The sequence below is a fragment of the Myotis nattereri genome (assembly GCF_964212035.1).
Source record: "Myotis nattereri genome assembly, chromosome: 12".
Classification (NCBI taxonomy): domain Eukaryota; kingdom Metazoa; phylum Chordata; class Mammalia; order Chiroptera; family Vespertilionidae; genus Myotis; species Myotis nattereri.
Genome location: NC_138087.1, coordinates 33,548,086 through 33,561,091, shown reverse-complemented (window position 1 = coordinate 33,561,091; position 13,006 = coordinate 33,548,086). Strand labels below are relative to the sequence as shown.

The following is a 13,006-nucleotide window of genomic DNA, read 5'->3' as shown; positions in this document are numbered from 1 at the left end:
AACAGTTCTTCAAGGATAGAAAGAACAAAAGTTTTCAAAAACAGAGGAACTCGGGGAATACAATGCTCCTGAGGCCTTCAATACATCAGTAGAAGGTGAATTTCAATAACCAAGAGATAAATGGAGAATCTGTGGTAAAGATGACAGTGCAGTTGTTACAGGTAGAAATCTGGAGTCAAAGACCCAGAGTGTTCAAGGAACAGCTCAAAATGTATCAGTCATCTTTTAACAAAGAGAACAATTTCACGCTTACAAAGAGAATGACACTGGAGTGGTCACTTGTTTACTGAAATCAATCTTGAAAAGGAAATACATGAAATAAAACAGACAACAGAGAGTTAAAAGGTCTCCAGAATGAGAAGGTGAAACTCAGAGAAGACAGAGTATAGCTATCTTCAGGGTAAACATCACTTTAATAATTGCAGAAAAAGAGATCTTTCATAATCCAGTTAAATAATGAAATATCAGCTATACATAAATGGGAAGAAATAAAAAAGAATTAACAGCCCCGGCCAGCATGGCTCAGTGGTTGAGCATTGACCTATGAACCAGGAGGTCACAGTTTGATTCCTGGTCAAGGCACATGCCTGGGTTGTGGGCTCGATCCTCATGGGGGCGTACAGGAGGCAGCAGATCCAGGATTCTCTCTCATTATTGATGTTTCTACCTCTGTCCCTCTCCCTTCCTCTATGAAATCAATAAAAATATATTTTTTTTTTAAAAAAAAAGAGAGTAACGTCTCCAAAGACTGAACTAAATATAAGAAGACCTTATCATCTGCTCCCTGAAGAGGCTTTCTAAACCCTGGTGGTGCTCTGAGCCAATGCCCTGAGAGGGCAGAGACTGGACTGCCCACTGAGGTATCTGTGAGATCTCTCTCCTTCTCTGACCCTGACTGAAAGAGGTTGACTCAGAATAGACCACGTGCTCAGAGAGGCCCTCCACCTGACCCTAGAAGTTGGCTGGATATCAGAAAATACTGCTCCCCCTGGCCTGCGCCCTTGGGCAACTTCCTGGTAACTCCTCGTCTTTTATCCCACCCACTTCGGGAATGCCTCTCATAGCTCCCAGTGACAGTACCCTGTGACCACCACCAGCCTGCCAGTGGGACCATCCCCTCAAGTATAGTCACCTAAAGCACACTCACTTTGCCCTCCTCACCCCATCCTGGAGGGCCTCCGTCTGAGCCTGAAGAGAAGGGGCCCAGTCACCCCCCATAATAAACCTGCGCTATGCACAAGAATGCTAGAGACTCTAAAGTGTGAAGCGTGTGCATACACAGAGCACCAGTAAAATACACGGTATTTTGTTTCTGACAAGGCCACAAGGCTTCTCTACCAGTAAGATCTTAACATTCCCGGCGGAGCATACATTAATGAACAATGAAGTGAATGAATGAGTAGCTCATGTCTGTAAAATAGACTATAAGGCATTCAGGGGACAGGCCCGGTCTGTGACCTACCTGAGCAGTACAGATGTTGCTGGTAGCCTTGTCTCTCCGGATGTGTTGCTCCCTGGTTTGAAGAGCAAGACGATACACTTCTTTCCCGGTGGCATCTCTGGGCCAAGAATAAAACATCCAATTAGCACAGGTAATCGCAGCACCAGGAATTGTCATAAATGGACCTGCTTTTTTCCTTCCCAGCTTGCAGTGAATTTAGCAAATTTACTTGGGTACAAGGCCATAAAGAAACAACTTCCAAATCATCCCTTCTAACTAGAACTACTAATTTTTAAGTTGTACTGTGGGGATGTGAGGAACCCAGATAGAGACATTAAGGCTGGGAAACTTGAAAGGAAATTTCCCAGGAATTACCCAGCCAAATATAATGATGGTGATTGAGGATTAATTATCACTCTGAGCTTCTTGGCAGACTCAGGAAAAAGAAATATCTGACAAAGAAACCAGCTACTCTGTACTAGAAGTCTGAAATGACTATATAGCTATAAATTAAAATTATGTTAATCAGCTTACCACTTGTCTCTAATCAACATTTTCCCCTCCTAATACAATTAAAAATTTGGATAAGCACAAATATTTAGCAGTCTCATCCTTTCTTTCAATACACTTTGGGGTCCATTTTTCAGAAAGGTAAGAAGTTCAATATAAAAATCAGCAGACAGCCTTGGCTGAATAGCTCCGTGGGTTAAAGCATCATCCCAATATGCTAAGGTTGCAGGTTCAATTCCTGGCCAGGGCACTTACAGGAATCAACCAATGAGTGCATAAGTAAGTGAAAAAATAAAAATCCGCAAACAATAATTAATGTATTACATTTTTTAAATTGTAACACCCTGTGCCTCATCTTGTCTGGTGAAGACATCACTGGGAAAAAAGCTAATGTGAGACTACTTGAAGAAACTTATTTTTACACTAAAAAACAAGGCGCCTTTTGCTACCCTGTGGCAAACTGAGAGTACTTTTAAACTTCCCATCACCATCATTCACTACTCCAAACTATTCACTTACCTCAGTATGTCAGTATTTATGAAGGGTCAAAAAGATCATGCTAAATTTCCCAATAATGGCAAGGCATTCACGCTGGCCGGTGTGGCTCGGTTGGAGCACTGTCCCATGCACTGAAGGGTCTCAGGTTTGATTCCCAGTCAGGGCACATACCAGGTTTCAAGTTCGTCCCCCAGGGGTGAATATGGGAGGCAACCGATCAATGTTTTCCTCTCAGATCGATGTTTCTCTCTCTCCCTTTATCTCTAAAATCGATAGAAAACATGTCCTCAGGGGAGGATAAAAAAATAAGAAAGAATAATCATGGCATTCATCTAAAATCTTTTATGGGTTTAAGAGAGGAAGGGAGAGGGAGAGAAAAAAAGAAGCATCAATGATGAGAATCATTAGTTGGCTGCCTCCTGCACACCCTTTACTGGGGATCAAGCCTGCACCCTGGGCATGTGTCCTGACCAGGAATTGAACCATGGTTCATAGGTCAACGCTCAACCACTGACCCACACCAGCTGGGCTAAATTATTAATCTGGGGAGCTACTTCAATGAGAAGCACTCAAGAAAGTACTTGTGGAAATTGGTCCAATGGCCGAGTGGCGGGCCTCTAGGAAATAATGTGGATCTCACTCAATAAGTGCATGATAATCTCTTATTGCACTTATCATTACATAACTGTGTAGCATAATACTTTTGAGAAAGAAAATGATTAGATATAAAACACATCTAAAATAACTGTGTAGCCGTAACCGGTTGGCTCAGTGGATAGAGCATCGGCCTGCGGACTGAAAGGTCCCAGGTTCGATTCTGGTCAAGGGCATGTACCTTGGTTGCGGGCACATCCCCAGTAGGGGGAGTGCAGGAGGCAGCTGATGGATGTTTCTCTCTCATCCATGTTTCTAACTCTCTATCCCTTTCCCTTCCTCTCTGTAAAAAATCAATAAAATATATTTTTTTAAAAATGCAAATCTTTAAAAAAAATAAAATAAAATAAAATAACTGCGCAGCATAATACTTTTGAGAAAGAAAATGATTAGATATAAAACACATCTAAAATATTCAGTCTCTCAGCCGGTGCTGGGCTCCCTCCGCAGACCCGCCGGCGCGGGGCTCCGCTGGCCTTTAGAGGAGGCCGCGCCCGCAGGCCCATGGCTGCTGGAGGTCACGCTGCCGGCCAGGCTGCTGGCCAGGCCGTGGTGGAGGAGCTCCTGAGCGAGATGGCCGCGGCGGTGCGGGAGAGCGTGCGCGTTCCTGATGAGCATCTATTATTGCTGAAGTTTGTCTTTGGCTCATCAGCCCTCCAGGCCCTGGACCTATTTGATCGACAGTCCATCACTTTAATCTCATCGCCTAGTGGGAGGCATGTTTACCAGGTGCTTGGAAGTTCTGGTAAAACATACACACGTTTGGCTTCTTGTCATTACTGTTCATGTCCTGCGTTTGCCTTCTCCGTGCTCCGGAAGAGTGACAGCCTGCTGTGCAAGCATCTCTTAGCAGTTTATCTTAGTCAGGTTATGGGAACCTGTCAGCAGTTAAGTGTTTCGGATAAGCAATTGACGGACATATTATTGATGAAGAAGAAACAAGAAGCATAAAAGGGATACTGCAGAAGCAGCTGACGTGGTGAACAAACAGATGAAAAAATCTTACAGCCTAGGAAACCTCAACCCTGTGTCCCCAAAGCGTGAGGTGCTAGTGAGTGAATGCTGTGTGAGAAAGCCACGATATTGCAGTGTTCTGTGGTGGGCAGAGCCTTTTGTTACAATGAGATGTGGCAAATAAACTATGAAGATTTTTCTGCTACTTGGGGAAAAAAATATTCAGTCTCTCAAAGCACTCTTCAAGTTTAGTAAATTTACATATGTAACCTCAGAACAACTATGGCGTGGATTACACACACACTTTTGCAAACATGTACAGACTCATGGCATTTGAGAAGAGGTACTAACTAGTTCACACCCCAAATAGATTCTCCCTTCTGAATCTATGTTGTACACATCTTTAATCAACCCCAAGTGACCCAGTTAGATTTAAAGAGCAATCAACAACTTTTGTGATCAAGAGAAGGAACAGGGGCCCGGCCAGTGTGGCTCAGCAGTTGAGCATCAACCTATGAACCAGGAGGTCACGGTTCGATTCCCAATCAGGGCTCATGCCTAGGTTTTGGGCTCGATCCCCAGAGTGGGGTATGCAGGAGGCAGCCAATCAATGATTCTCCCTCATCATTGATGCTTCTATCTGTCTCTCCCTCTCCCTTCCTCTCTCTGAAATCAATAAAAAATTATATTATTTTTAAAAAGAGAGGAGCAGGGAAAATCATGGCCACGATAAAAAAAGAGAAACATGAGTTGCTTTACCTTGTAACTCCCACCATTCTTCCAGGCATCATCCTCACCAAGCTTTCTCTGACGGCAAAAAAGGCTGCATGCGGTCCACCATAGCCGAGTGGCACCCCAAATCTCTGTGAGCTGCCAAGGGCGATGTCTACCCCAAATTCTCCAGGAGGCCTCAAGATACACAGAGCTAAAAGGTCAGTAGCACAGCAAGCCAAGCTCTAGAAAGGAAACGAGAACGTGGACAAGGTGGTTACCTTCCCTGAGTGTAGTGATAGAGCAGCCAATCACCTCCACTATACGCAGACTGGCAGAGTTGGTTCCTATTACATGTACTTCACTTATTCAGTCACTTAAAATATTTACTGAGTGCTTTTTATGTGCCAGGGATCAATAAACAAAACAAACTTGAAGACAGAAGGAAGGAAAGACAGCTTTACCATTCCAAGTGATAAAAGTATGTAAATTAAGGCACACCAGAACCAATCATTCAAAGTTGAGACACACCTCCATGGACCCCACAAGGAGAGGTTTGCTTACCCCAGTCTGATGGGCTCTCTCCACGAGTTCAGTAAAGTCTTCCACCTTCCCCTCAGTGTCTGGGTACTGGAACAGCACTCCACTGACATCTTTCCCACTGAAGTCCATTTCGTGGAATAACTTCAACTCAATGAGGACTCCAGCATATCTGGAAAGAGAGAAGACAAAGAACATGTTTTTGGTTAGTAAGGAAAAATCAAATAGCCTACAGTTTCTTTTCCATAATATAGCATTCATAATCTGTGTCCTTTCTCAATGCCCACGCACCACCACATCCCAACACACACACACACACACACACACACACACACACACACACACACACATCCCTCATACCCAGACCTTCAGTGGTAACAGTGTTTCAAACCAACTCAATTGCATCCAACAGCTCAGCTTCTGTTTTTCTCATCCATAGGCACTACTCCCCTTTCCTGCCAGAACCAGCTCCTGAGATAAGACCAGAAACATTGCCTCGTAGGGCTAAAGAACCAATATCTGTAACAGCAGCGCCATTGCCACTTTCACTTTGGATAAGTCTTAGGTCAGCGGTTCTCAATCTTCCTAATGCCACGACCCTTTAATACAGTTCCTCATGTTGTGGTGACCCCCAACCATAAAATTATTTTCGTTGCTACTTCATAACTGTAATTTTGCTATTGTTATGAATCGTAATGTAAATATCTGATATGCAGGATGTATTTTCATTGTTACAAATTGAAAATAATTAAAGCATAGTGATTAATCACAAAAACAATATGTAATTATATATGTGTTTTCCGATGGTCTTAGGCGACCCCTGTGAAAGGGTCGTTTGACCCCCAAGGGGGTCGCGACCCACAGGTTGAGAACCGCTGTCTTAGGTGAATAGAAAATCACCAGTAAGACAAGGAGGAGACAGACCTTCCTTTAGGTTCCTAAAACCATCTAATTCCAACATCTGTGAGAAACCCCTTCGGAAGGGATGGTGGCATGGGTAGCAGGAAGATTACCCAGCTTTTATAAGGAGAAAGATAATAAATACACCCACAAGTGGTGGTTGTGGGATATTTATGTGATCTCATTGCAACACCTACTAGTCAATACACTACGCTTTCTTCTACATCATTCCACACTTACAACAGACTACAACTATGAACACACACAAAATCTTAACAGTTGTGTGAGAATTCCATTCCCCCCCTCTGTTTTTCAAAGTTTCTGCAACATTGTTGAAATTTTTAAAATTTTCTTTTTACAAAAACAAACAACAAACCCACATGATAATAGAAAGCAAAGGCAATTAAAAGCACTGTGTATTTTCTCCTCAATTCTGACACCGTTTACTTACCAGCAAGATCCTGAGAAGAGAGTGGGAGGGAAAGTAAAACTCAACAACCCCAATTTAAACCAGGTTCACCTCCAATCAGTTTGGAAGTAAGGAAGAGAACCAGTCAAGATGAGCATGATGTTGTCCCTAGTTCAAAATGTGATTAAAAGTAATTACTTGGCTCGCGTCTGGATGACAGCTATTGTCTGTGGGTGGCAACGAGGGTCAACAAAAAACTTCCTCCTCTTGGTGTGTCTGTTGAAAAGGAAAATTACATTCAAGCATGGACATTAAAGAAATCAGAGTACTTCTAAGAATGCAAAGCAAACATGGTACTTAGGGGAATTCCGACCATAGCATTGTGGACCCCCCAAAAAAAGGACTGCTATGGAAAGTAACCTCACAGGGTGATCTGATCATTAATTCCCAACTGGGAAGGCCACAGTGGGTAGTTATACTCCAGGCATATAATTTCTTTAGAAAAAAGGTTTACCTTTGCCTTAAGCAAGTCCTGTCCACTGTTTCTGTGTCTCTAGATTAAAACACCTTTGAAATAAGCCCTAATGTGAAAAAAGCACATAATCTTAACTATCCTGTAATCCCATCCCCATCTCGCTCTCTCCCATCTCCATGTAATCTTCCTTACATTCCCTCCTTAATTTCAAATGCATAAAAGGAGCTGCAAACCTGTTATTCTCCCGAGCATTTGAGATCTTGCTCCCTGGCATCATTTGGACTCAAATACACTCTTATGAAAATTCTTCACAGGGTTAGACATTTCTTATGTCGACAGTATCAAAAACACTGGGGCAATAATGACCAAGGAGCTTTACTGAATAGATTTCCACTGAAATCCAATTCCTACCCTATTTAGCAAAATCGGTGGTGGTAGATGGGAGAACACATGGATGAGGAAGAGAAATGATGACCATAAATGAAAAGCTAGGAAGAATAACCAGAGGGGTGAGTGGGCAGCATTCCTTTGTAGCTGTTTATCCATCACAGGAGGAAGAGCCCCCAAGGCAACCTGGAAAGCAGAAGGGCTTCTAGCTGCAATTTAGAGGTCTCCATACCTGTGTTGAGCGAGTTTGGGTTGAGTGAGTTTGGGGCTCACCACCTTTCTAATTTGTGGAAGCCAAGAGACTTACATGGGCATTCAGGACCAGAAGCACAAAACCTCAGACAAATACACCATGAATGTGGGCAGATTTCCCAACCAGACAACCATCTACATGAGAACTCTCCAGGTAGCTAGAGCAAATGTGCTCACAAGGCAAAGAAAGAAAAAAGGTGAGGAACTGGAGAGCAATGAACTAACTATACACCATGACCCAGACATTCTACCTCTAGGCACACATCCTCAGGAAATAATCAGAGCTTTTGACAAAGAGGAGAGAGTCTGGAAGATGCCCCTTACCCTGACAGTCTCACCCTGGGCCTCTTACCTGTGGCACAGCTGCATCGCCTCTGCAGCTGCGGTCGCCTCATCCAGCAGGGATGCGTTGGCCATGTCCATGCCTGTGATGTCACACACCATGGTCTGGTAATTCAGTAAACTCTCCAGTCTCCCCTGAGACACCTCTGGCTGGTATGGAGTATACTGGGTGATCCTGTGAGGGAAATAAAGGACATGTCCATACTGTGGCTCCACTGCTCAGAAAAGGTCACCAAATGTCTTCATTTTAGAAATCACGATCTGAAAATTAAGTTTACCACTCTTGAGAATTGTATATAATGCATCAGTAGGCTTCCCTTTTCGCCTCTATAAGGAAGCTCAGAATTAAATAATAATAATATCATTCTTTCTTTGGAGATAATCAGTACTTATTTTCCTATTCCTCTAAGTGATTTTTATTTTTTTTATTTTTTTTTAATATATTTTATTGATTTTTTAGAGAGGAAGGGAGAGAGATAGAGAGTTAGAAACATCGATGAGAGAGAAACATCGATCAGCCGCCTCCTGCACATCTCCTACTGGGGATATGCCCGCAACCCAGGTACATGCCCTTGACCGGAATCGAACCCGGGACCTTTCAGTCCACAGGCCGACGCTCTATCCACTGAGCCAAACCGGTTTCGGCCTGATTTTTAAAATTCTATGTTTCCATTTTATTATTTTCTCTATAAATTTTATTTATTGATTTTAGAGGGGGAGAGAGAGAGAAACATCAATTGGTTGTCTCACGTATTTATGCATTCATTGGTTATTTCTTGTATGTGCCCTGACCAGGGATCAACCCCACAACCTTGGCACAGCAGATGATGCCTTAAGCAACTGATTTACCCAGCCAGGGCTACAGTTCTAGTCTAATGACCTTTGGTATGTGTTTTATTGTAAGCTGGCTCTTACAATCCACTTGAGTCTACCTATGATATTATAAACAGAAATTTCACTTCCTATTATCTTTCTTCTATCTAAAAAGCTCACCCCATTTACAGTTCACAATAGGAATATATTCAAGAATTTTATATCTAATACTCAAACTTGTTTATTGGGCAGAGAATATTTGTTTTACACTATCCAGAAGTTCTATATGCTCCTAAGAAATTAATAGAGGCTCATTTTAAAATTTTCACTATCCAATTATTAAGAGTCTATGGACGTTAACTCCATAACTATCAATAGCAAGGATAAAAATGGTTAGAAGGCAGCATAAAAATGAATTCTAATCTTATGAATTAATCTTTGGTTAATCTCCTCCAGTTATTAAACAAATATGTATCTTTAAGTGTGTAAGGTAACCCATTCAGTACCTTTATCTTTTTTTTTTTTTCATTCCTTCATTCATTCACTCACCCTACAAATATTTATCTCATGCTTATAAAGAGAAATATGATAGCTTCTGGTGACATCTAATAAGCACAATGGATAACAGTAATGGGGAAAAGGACACAATAAATGAAATAAATTATTTCAGAGTGATGAGTATTTTAAAGAAAATAAAGTAATGCCCAGCTGTGGTGGCTCAATGGATTGAGCGTCGTCCCATGGACCAAGAGGTCCCCGGTTCAATTTCCAGTAAGGGCACATGCCCAGGTTATGGGCTTGATCCCCAGTAGGGAGCGTGCAGGAGGCAGCCAATCAGTGATTCTCTCTCATCATTAATATTTCTCTCTCCCCCTCTCTGAAATCAATATATTATTTATATATTTTAAAAATATATTTTTTTTAAAAGGAAAGGTGATAGAATAGAGGGTGACTGAGAACTTATGACAGAGCTGCTATTTCTTCACCAAGAATCCATTCCACCAAAGTGGGTTAGACTGGGACCCTGGCTCTTGCATGTGACTGACATTGCTTCATATCTGTATTGTTTTTGTCTTTCCAAGCCAGAAGAGTATAAGGCAAAAATGTTAGGCGTTTCGTTTTGTTTTTATTTGATTTTTTCAAGCCCTTCTCCTTTCTCCCTGTTCTGATCATCATGTTCAAGATATTTCCACCCATCTTTTAGCCTTCTTTTTTGAAAGCTTTGAAATCAATGTCTTCTTACCTTTGATGGGGAGTGGGGTAGGGAAGCTTGCCATACCAAGCAGTACAATGTCAACTGAAATTATTTTCCTGCAACTTTTATCGGTGTGTGTGTGTGTGTGTGTGTGTGTGTACAGCAGAGTAAAGTTCTGCTTCAGTTAACTCCTTGAACAGCCTGGCTTAGGAAGTATAAGTCCGTTTGCCAAATTCTAAGTGGGTGGTGAACTGGAATGAATAAGGCATGCCATACATGATGCAGACAAAGTAGAAAGGGAATCTGAGCAGAAATGGAGTCACACAAAAGGCACAGACAAGGGGCAATTGTGACCTCAGATCAGATAAGACTCACACACAGCAGGGCCAGCCACCAGGAAGACATATGTTTAGATTGCCTGGCTAGCATTAAACTTTCATTTTACTCAGAATCACTGATTGACAAATAGATGCACAAACTTGCACACACGTGCACACATACACACATGTGCACGTACCAGCTAGTCCATCTAATAAATGGGAAAGATTCATTATATCCATAAAGATAAATATAGACTATACAATAGGGAGAGGGAGAGAGAGAGAGAGGGAGAGAGAGAGACAGACAGACAGACACGCTCCAAAGAATTCATCACAGCACTGAGTATAATATTGAAAAATAAGCAGCCGTTGCTGGTGTGACTCAGTTAGTTGGAGGGTTCGATTGCCAGTCAGGGTACATACATAGGTTGCGAGTTCGATCCCTGGTTGGGACACATACAGGAGGCAACCAACCAATGTTTCTCTCTCACATCGATGTTTTTCTCTCTCTTTCTCCCTCTGCCTTCCTCCTGGTTCATGGGTCGGTGCTCAATCACTGAGCCACCCTGGACAAGTGGTCTCTTTTCTTCTTGGTCTGTGACTTTTCTTTATATAGTTTTCCTTCAGCTTTACTGAGGAATAATTAACAAATAAAATTTTATATATATATATATATATATATATATGCGCAAAGTGTGATGATTTGATATATGTATATTCTGTGAAGTGATTACCACAATCAGATTAATTGATTTCAGTGTCTTTTCCACATCACAGTCACATTTATATTTAAAGTAAGATTACACTCTATGGAAAGTTTAGTATCTTGTTTCTGCCCTCCTTCCCCCCATTAATGTTATTCCATGGGCCATGGGCAGTTTCTGATAAGAGTAAATATTGTTCAACAACATAATTTTCATTATGTGGAATTAAATCATTTTTATCATAATTTATTTAACAAGGTCCCTAAAAGTTGAATACTACTTTTTGAAAAATATTTATTCATTAAATTAATTGGGGTGATTACTTTTGATTTAAATATTAGAAATAGCATAACAATGAACCACCTCATCTTTGTCTTATTTTCTTAGGATGAATTTCTAGAAGTGTAATTTTGAATCATGAGATCATTAACTTTAAGGCTGTCAGTACATATTGCCATGTTCTCCTTAGAAAGATCATACCCAATGGTACTGCCTTAACTAGTGGAGTGCTTCCCAGGTTTCCCTGCATGTTCACAACCCTAAGAAGCCCTGGGTTTCAACTTTAATTCTTTAACTTGCTACGTATGAACTGGGACAAGTAACTAAAACACTCTCTACTAAATTCTCCTGGTGATCAATAGAGTTAACATCACCAATATTGTATTTTCTTAGTACTCAAATAAGATTAATGTACTCTATGGTGCATTTGAAAATGGTAAAATTCTGGCCAAATGTTGGTTGTTTTAAAAAGTTGTTTTTGGCCTGGCCGGCGTGGCTCAGTGGTTGAGTGTTGACCTATGATCGAGGAGGTCACAGTTTAATTCCTGGTCAGGCACATGCCTGGTTGCCGGCTCCATCCCCAGTGTGGGGCGTGCAGGAGGCAGCCGATCAATGATTCTCTCTCATCATTGAGGTTTCTGTCTCTCTCTCCCTTTCCCTTCCTCTCTGAAATCAACAAAATTGTATTCTTTTTTAGATGTTTTTGGCCCTGACTGGGTAGCTCAGTTGGTGAGAGGGTCATCCCAATACACCAAGATTGTGGGTTAGATCCCCAGTCAGGGCACATACAAGAATCAACCAATGGCCGAAGCCGGTTTGGCTCAGTGGATAGAGCGTCGGCCTGCGGACTGAAAGGTCCCAGGTTCGATTCCGGTCAAGGGCATGTGCCTGGGTTGCGGGCATATCCCCAGTAGGAGATGTGCGGGAGGCGGCTGATCGATGTTTCTCTCTCATCGATGTTTCTGGCTCTCTATCTCTCTTCCTTCCTCTCTGGAAAAAATCAATAAAATATATTTAAAAAAAAAAAAAGAATCAACCAATGAATGTATAAATAAGTGGAACAACAAAACAATGTTTCTCTCTCCATCTCTATCTCAAATAAAAAAATAAATTTTAAAGAGTTATTTTCCCCCTCTATTTTGGCCCTTAAATAAATTTAAAAAGTCAACATAGACTTTTCCAAAAAAAATTCACTCATAGTTCTATTCAAATACTATTACTAGATAGTTCAACTTGGGATCTATTTTTTTCCTGGACATTCATTATATCCCATGTCAACTTTACATTCCCTGTTCTTCATCCAACTAGATCCCCAAATAAATGAGTTACTCTTCTTGGATATTCTATTCCTTGAAAGGTAGCACTCTCCTGCCAATTCTCAAAGAAGAAACTCTAGATCTTTTTCAGTCCCAAATAATAACCAATTGCCATTAGTCTTCCTTCTGAAATCTTATATCCACCCCTTTCTCCTTTGTTGCCATACAGCCAGCACAGTACTTAAATAGGAAATCATTGAAGATTTGTGGCTCAAGTGTATGTATTTGACTCTCCTGCCCAAATGGGACAGCTCCCCATTTCCTGCAGGAGGAAACCCCAAAGCTTTCAAGCATAGTCCTCCATAC

At 41.5% G+C, this 13,006-nt stretch overlaps 2 protein-coding genes across 2 annotated transcripts in view; one reads left to right on the top strand and one right to left on the bottom strand.

Annotated features, from left to right (window-relative positions):
- The window catches only part of GLDC (glycine decarboxylase), a 77,022-nt gene that overhangs the window by 43,911 nt on the left and 20,105 nt on the right, over positions 1–13,006 (bottom strand). The window contains exons 4-8 of the mRNA XM_081103410.1: positions 8,084–8,248; positions 6,816–6,893; positions 5,333–5,480; positions 4,817–5,013; positions 1,463–1,559 (exon numbers count right to left, since the gene is read on the bottom strand). Coding sequence (XP_080959536.1) covers positions 1,463–1,559; positions 4,817–5,013; positions 5,333–5,480; positions 6,816–6,893; positions 8,084–8,248 — 685 coding nt within the window. The remainder of the gene's footprint in view (positions 1–1,462; positions 1,560–4,816; positions 5,014–5,332; positions 5,481–6,815; positions 6,894–8,083; positions 8,249–13,006) is intronic.
- On the top strand, positions 3,608–4,115 carry LOC308528395 (zinc finger SWIM domain-containing protein 7-like; the record flags this gene model as incomplete). Its single annotated transcript, XM_081104009.1, has 1 exon — positions 3,608–4,115. One exon carries the CDS (start codon positions 3,608–3,610, stop codon positions 4,052–4,054), a length of 447 nt encoding a protein of 148 aa, XP_080960135.1. The 3' UTR covers positions 4,055–4,115.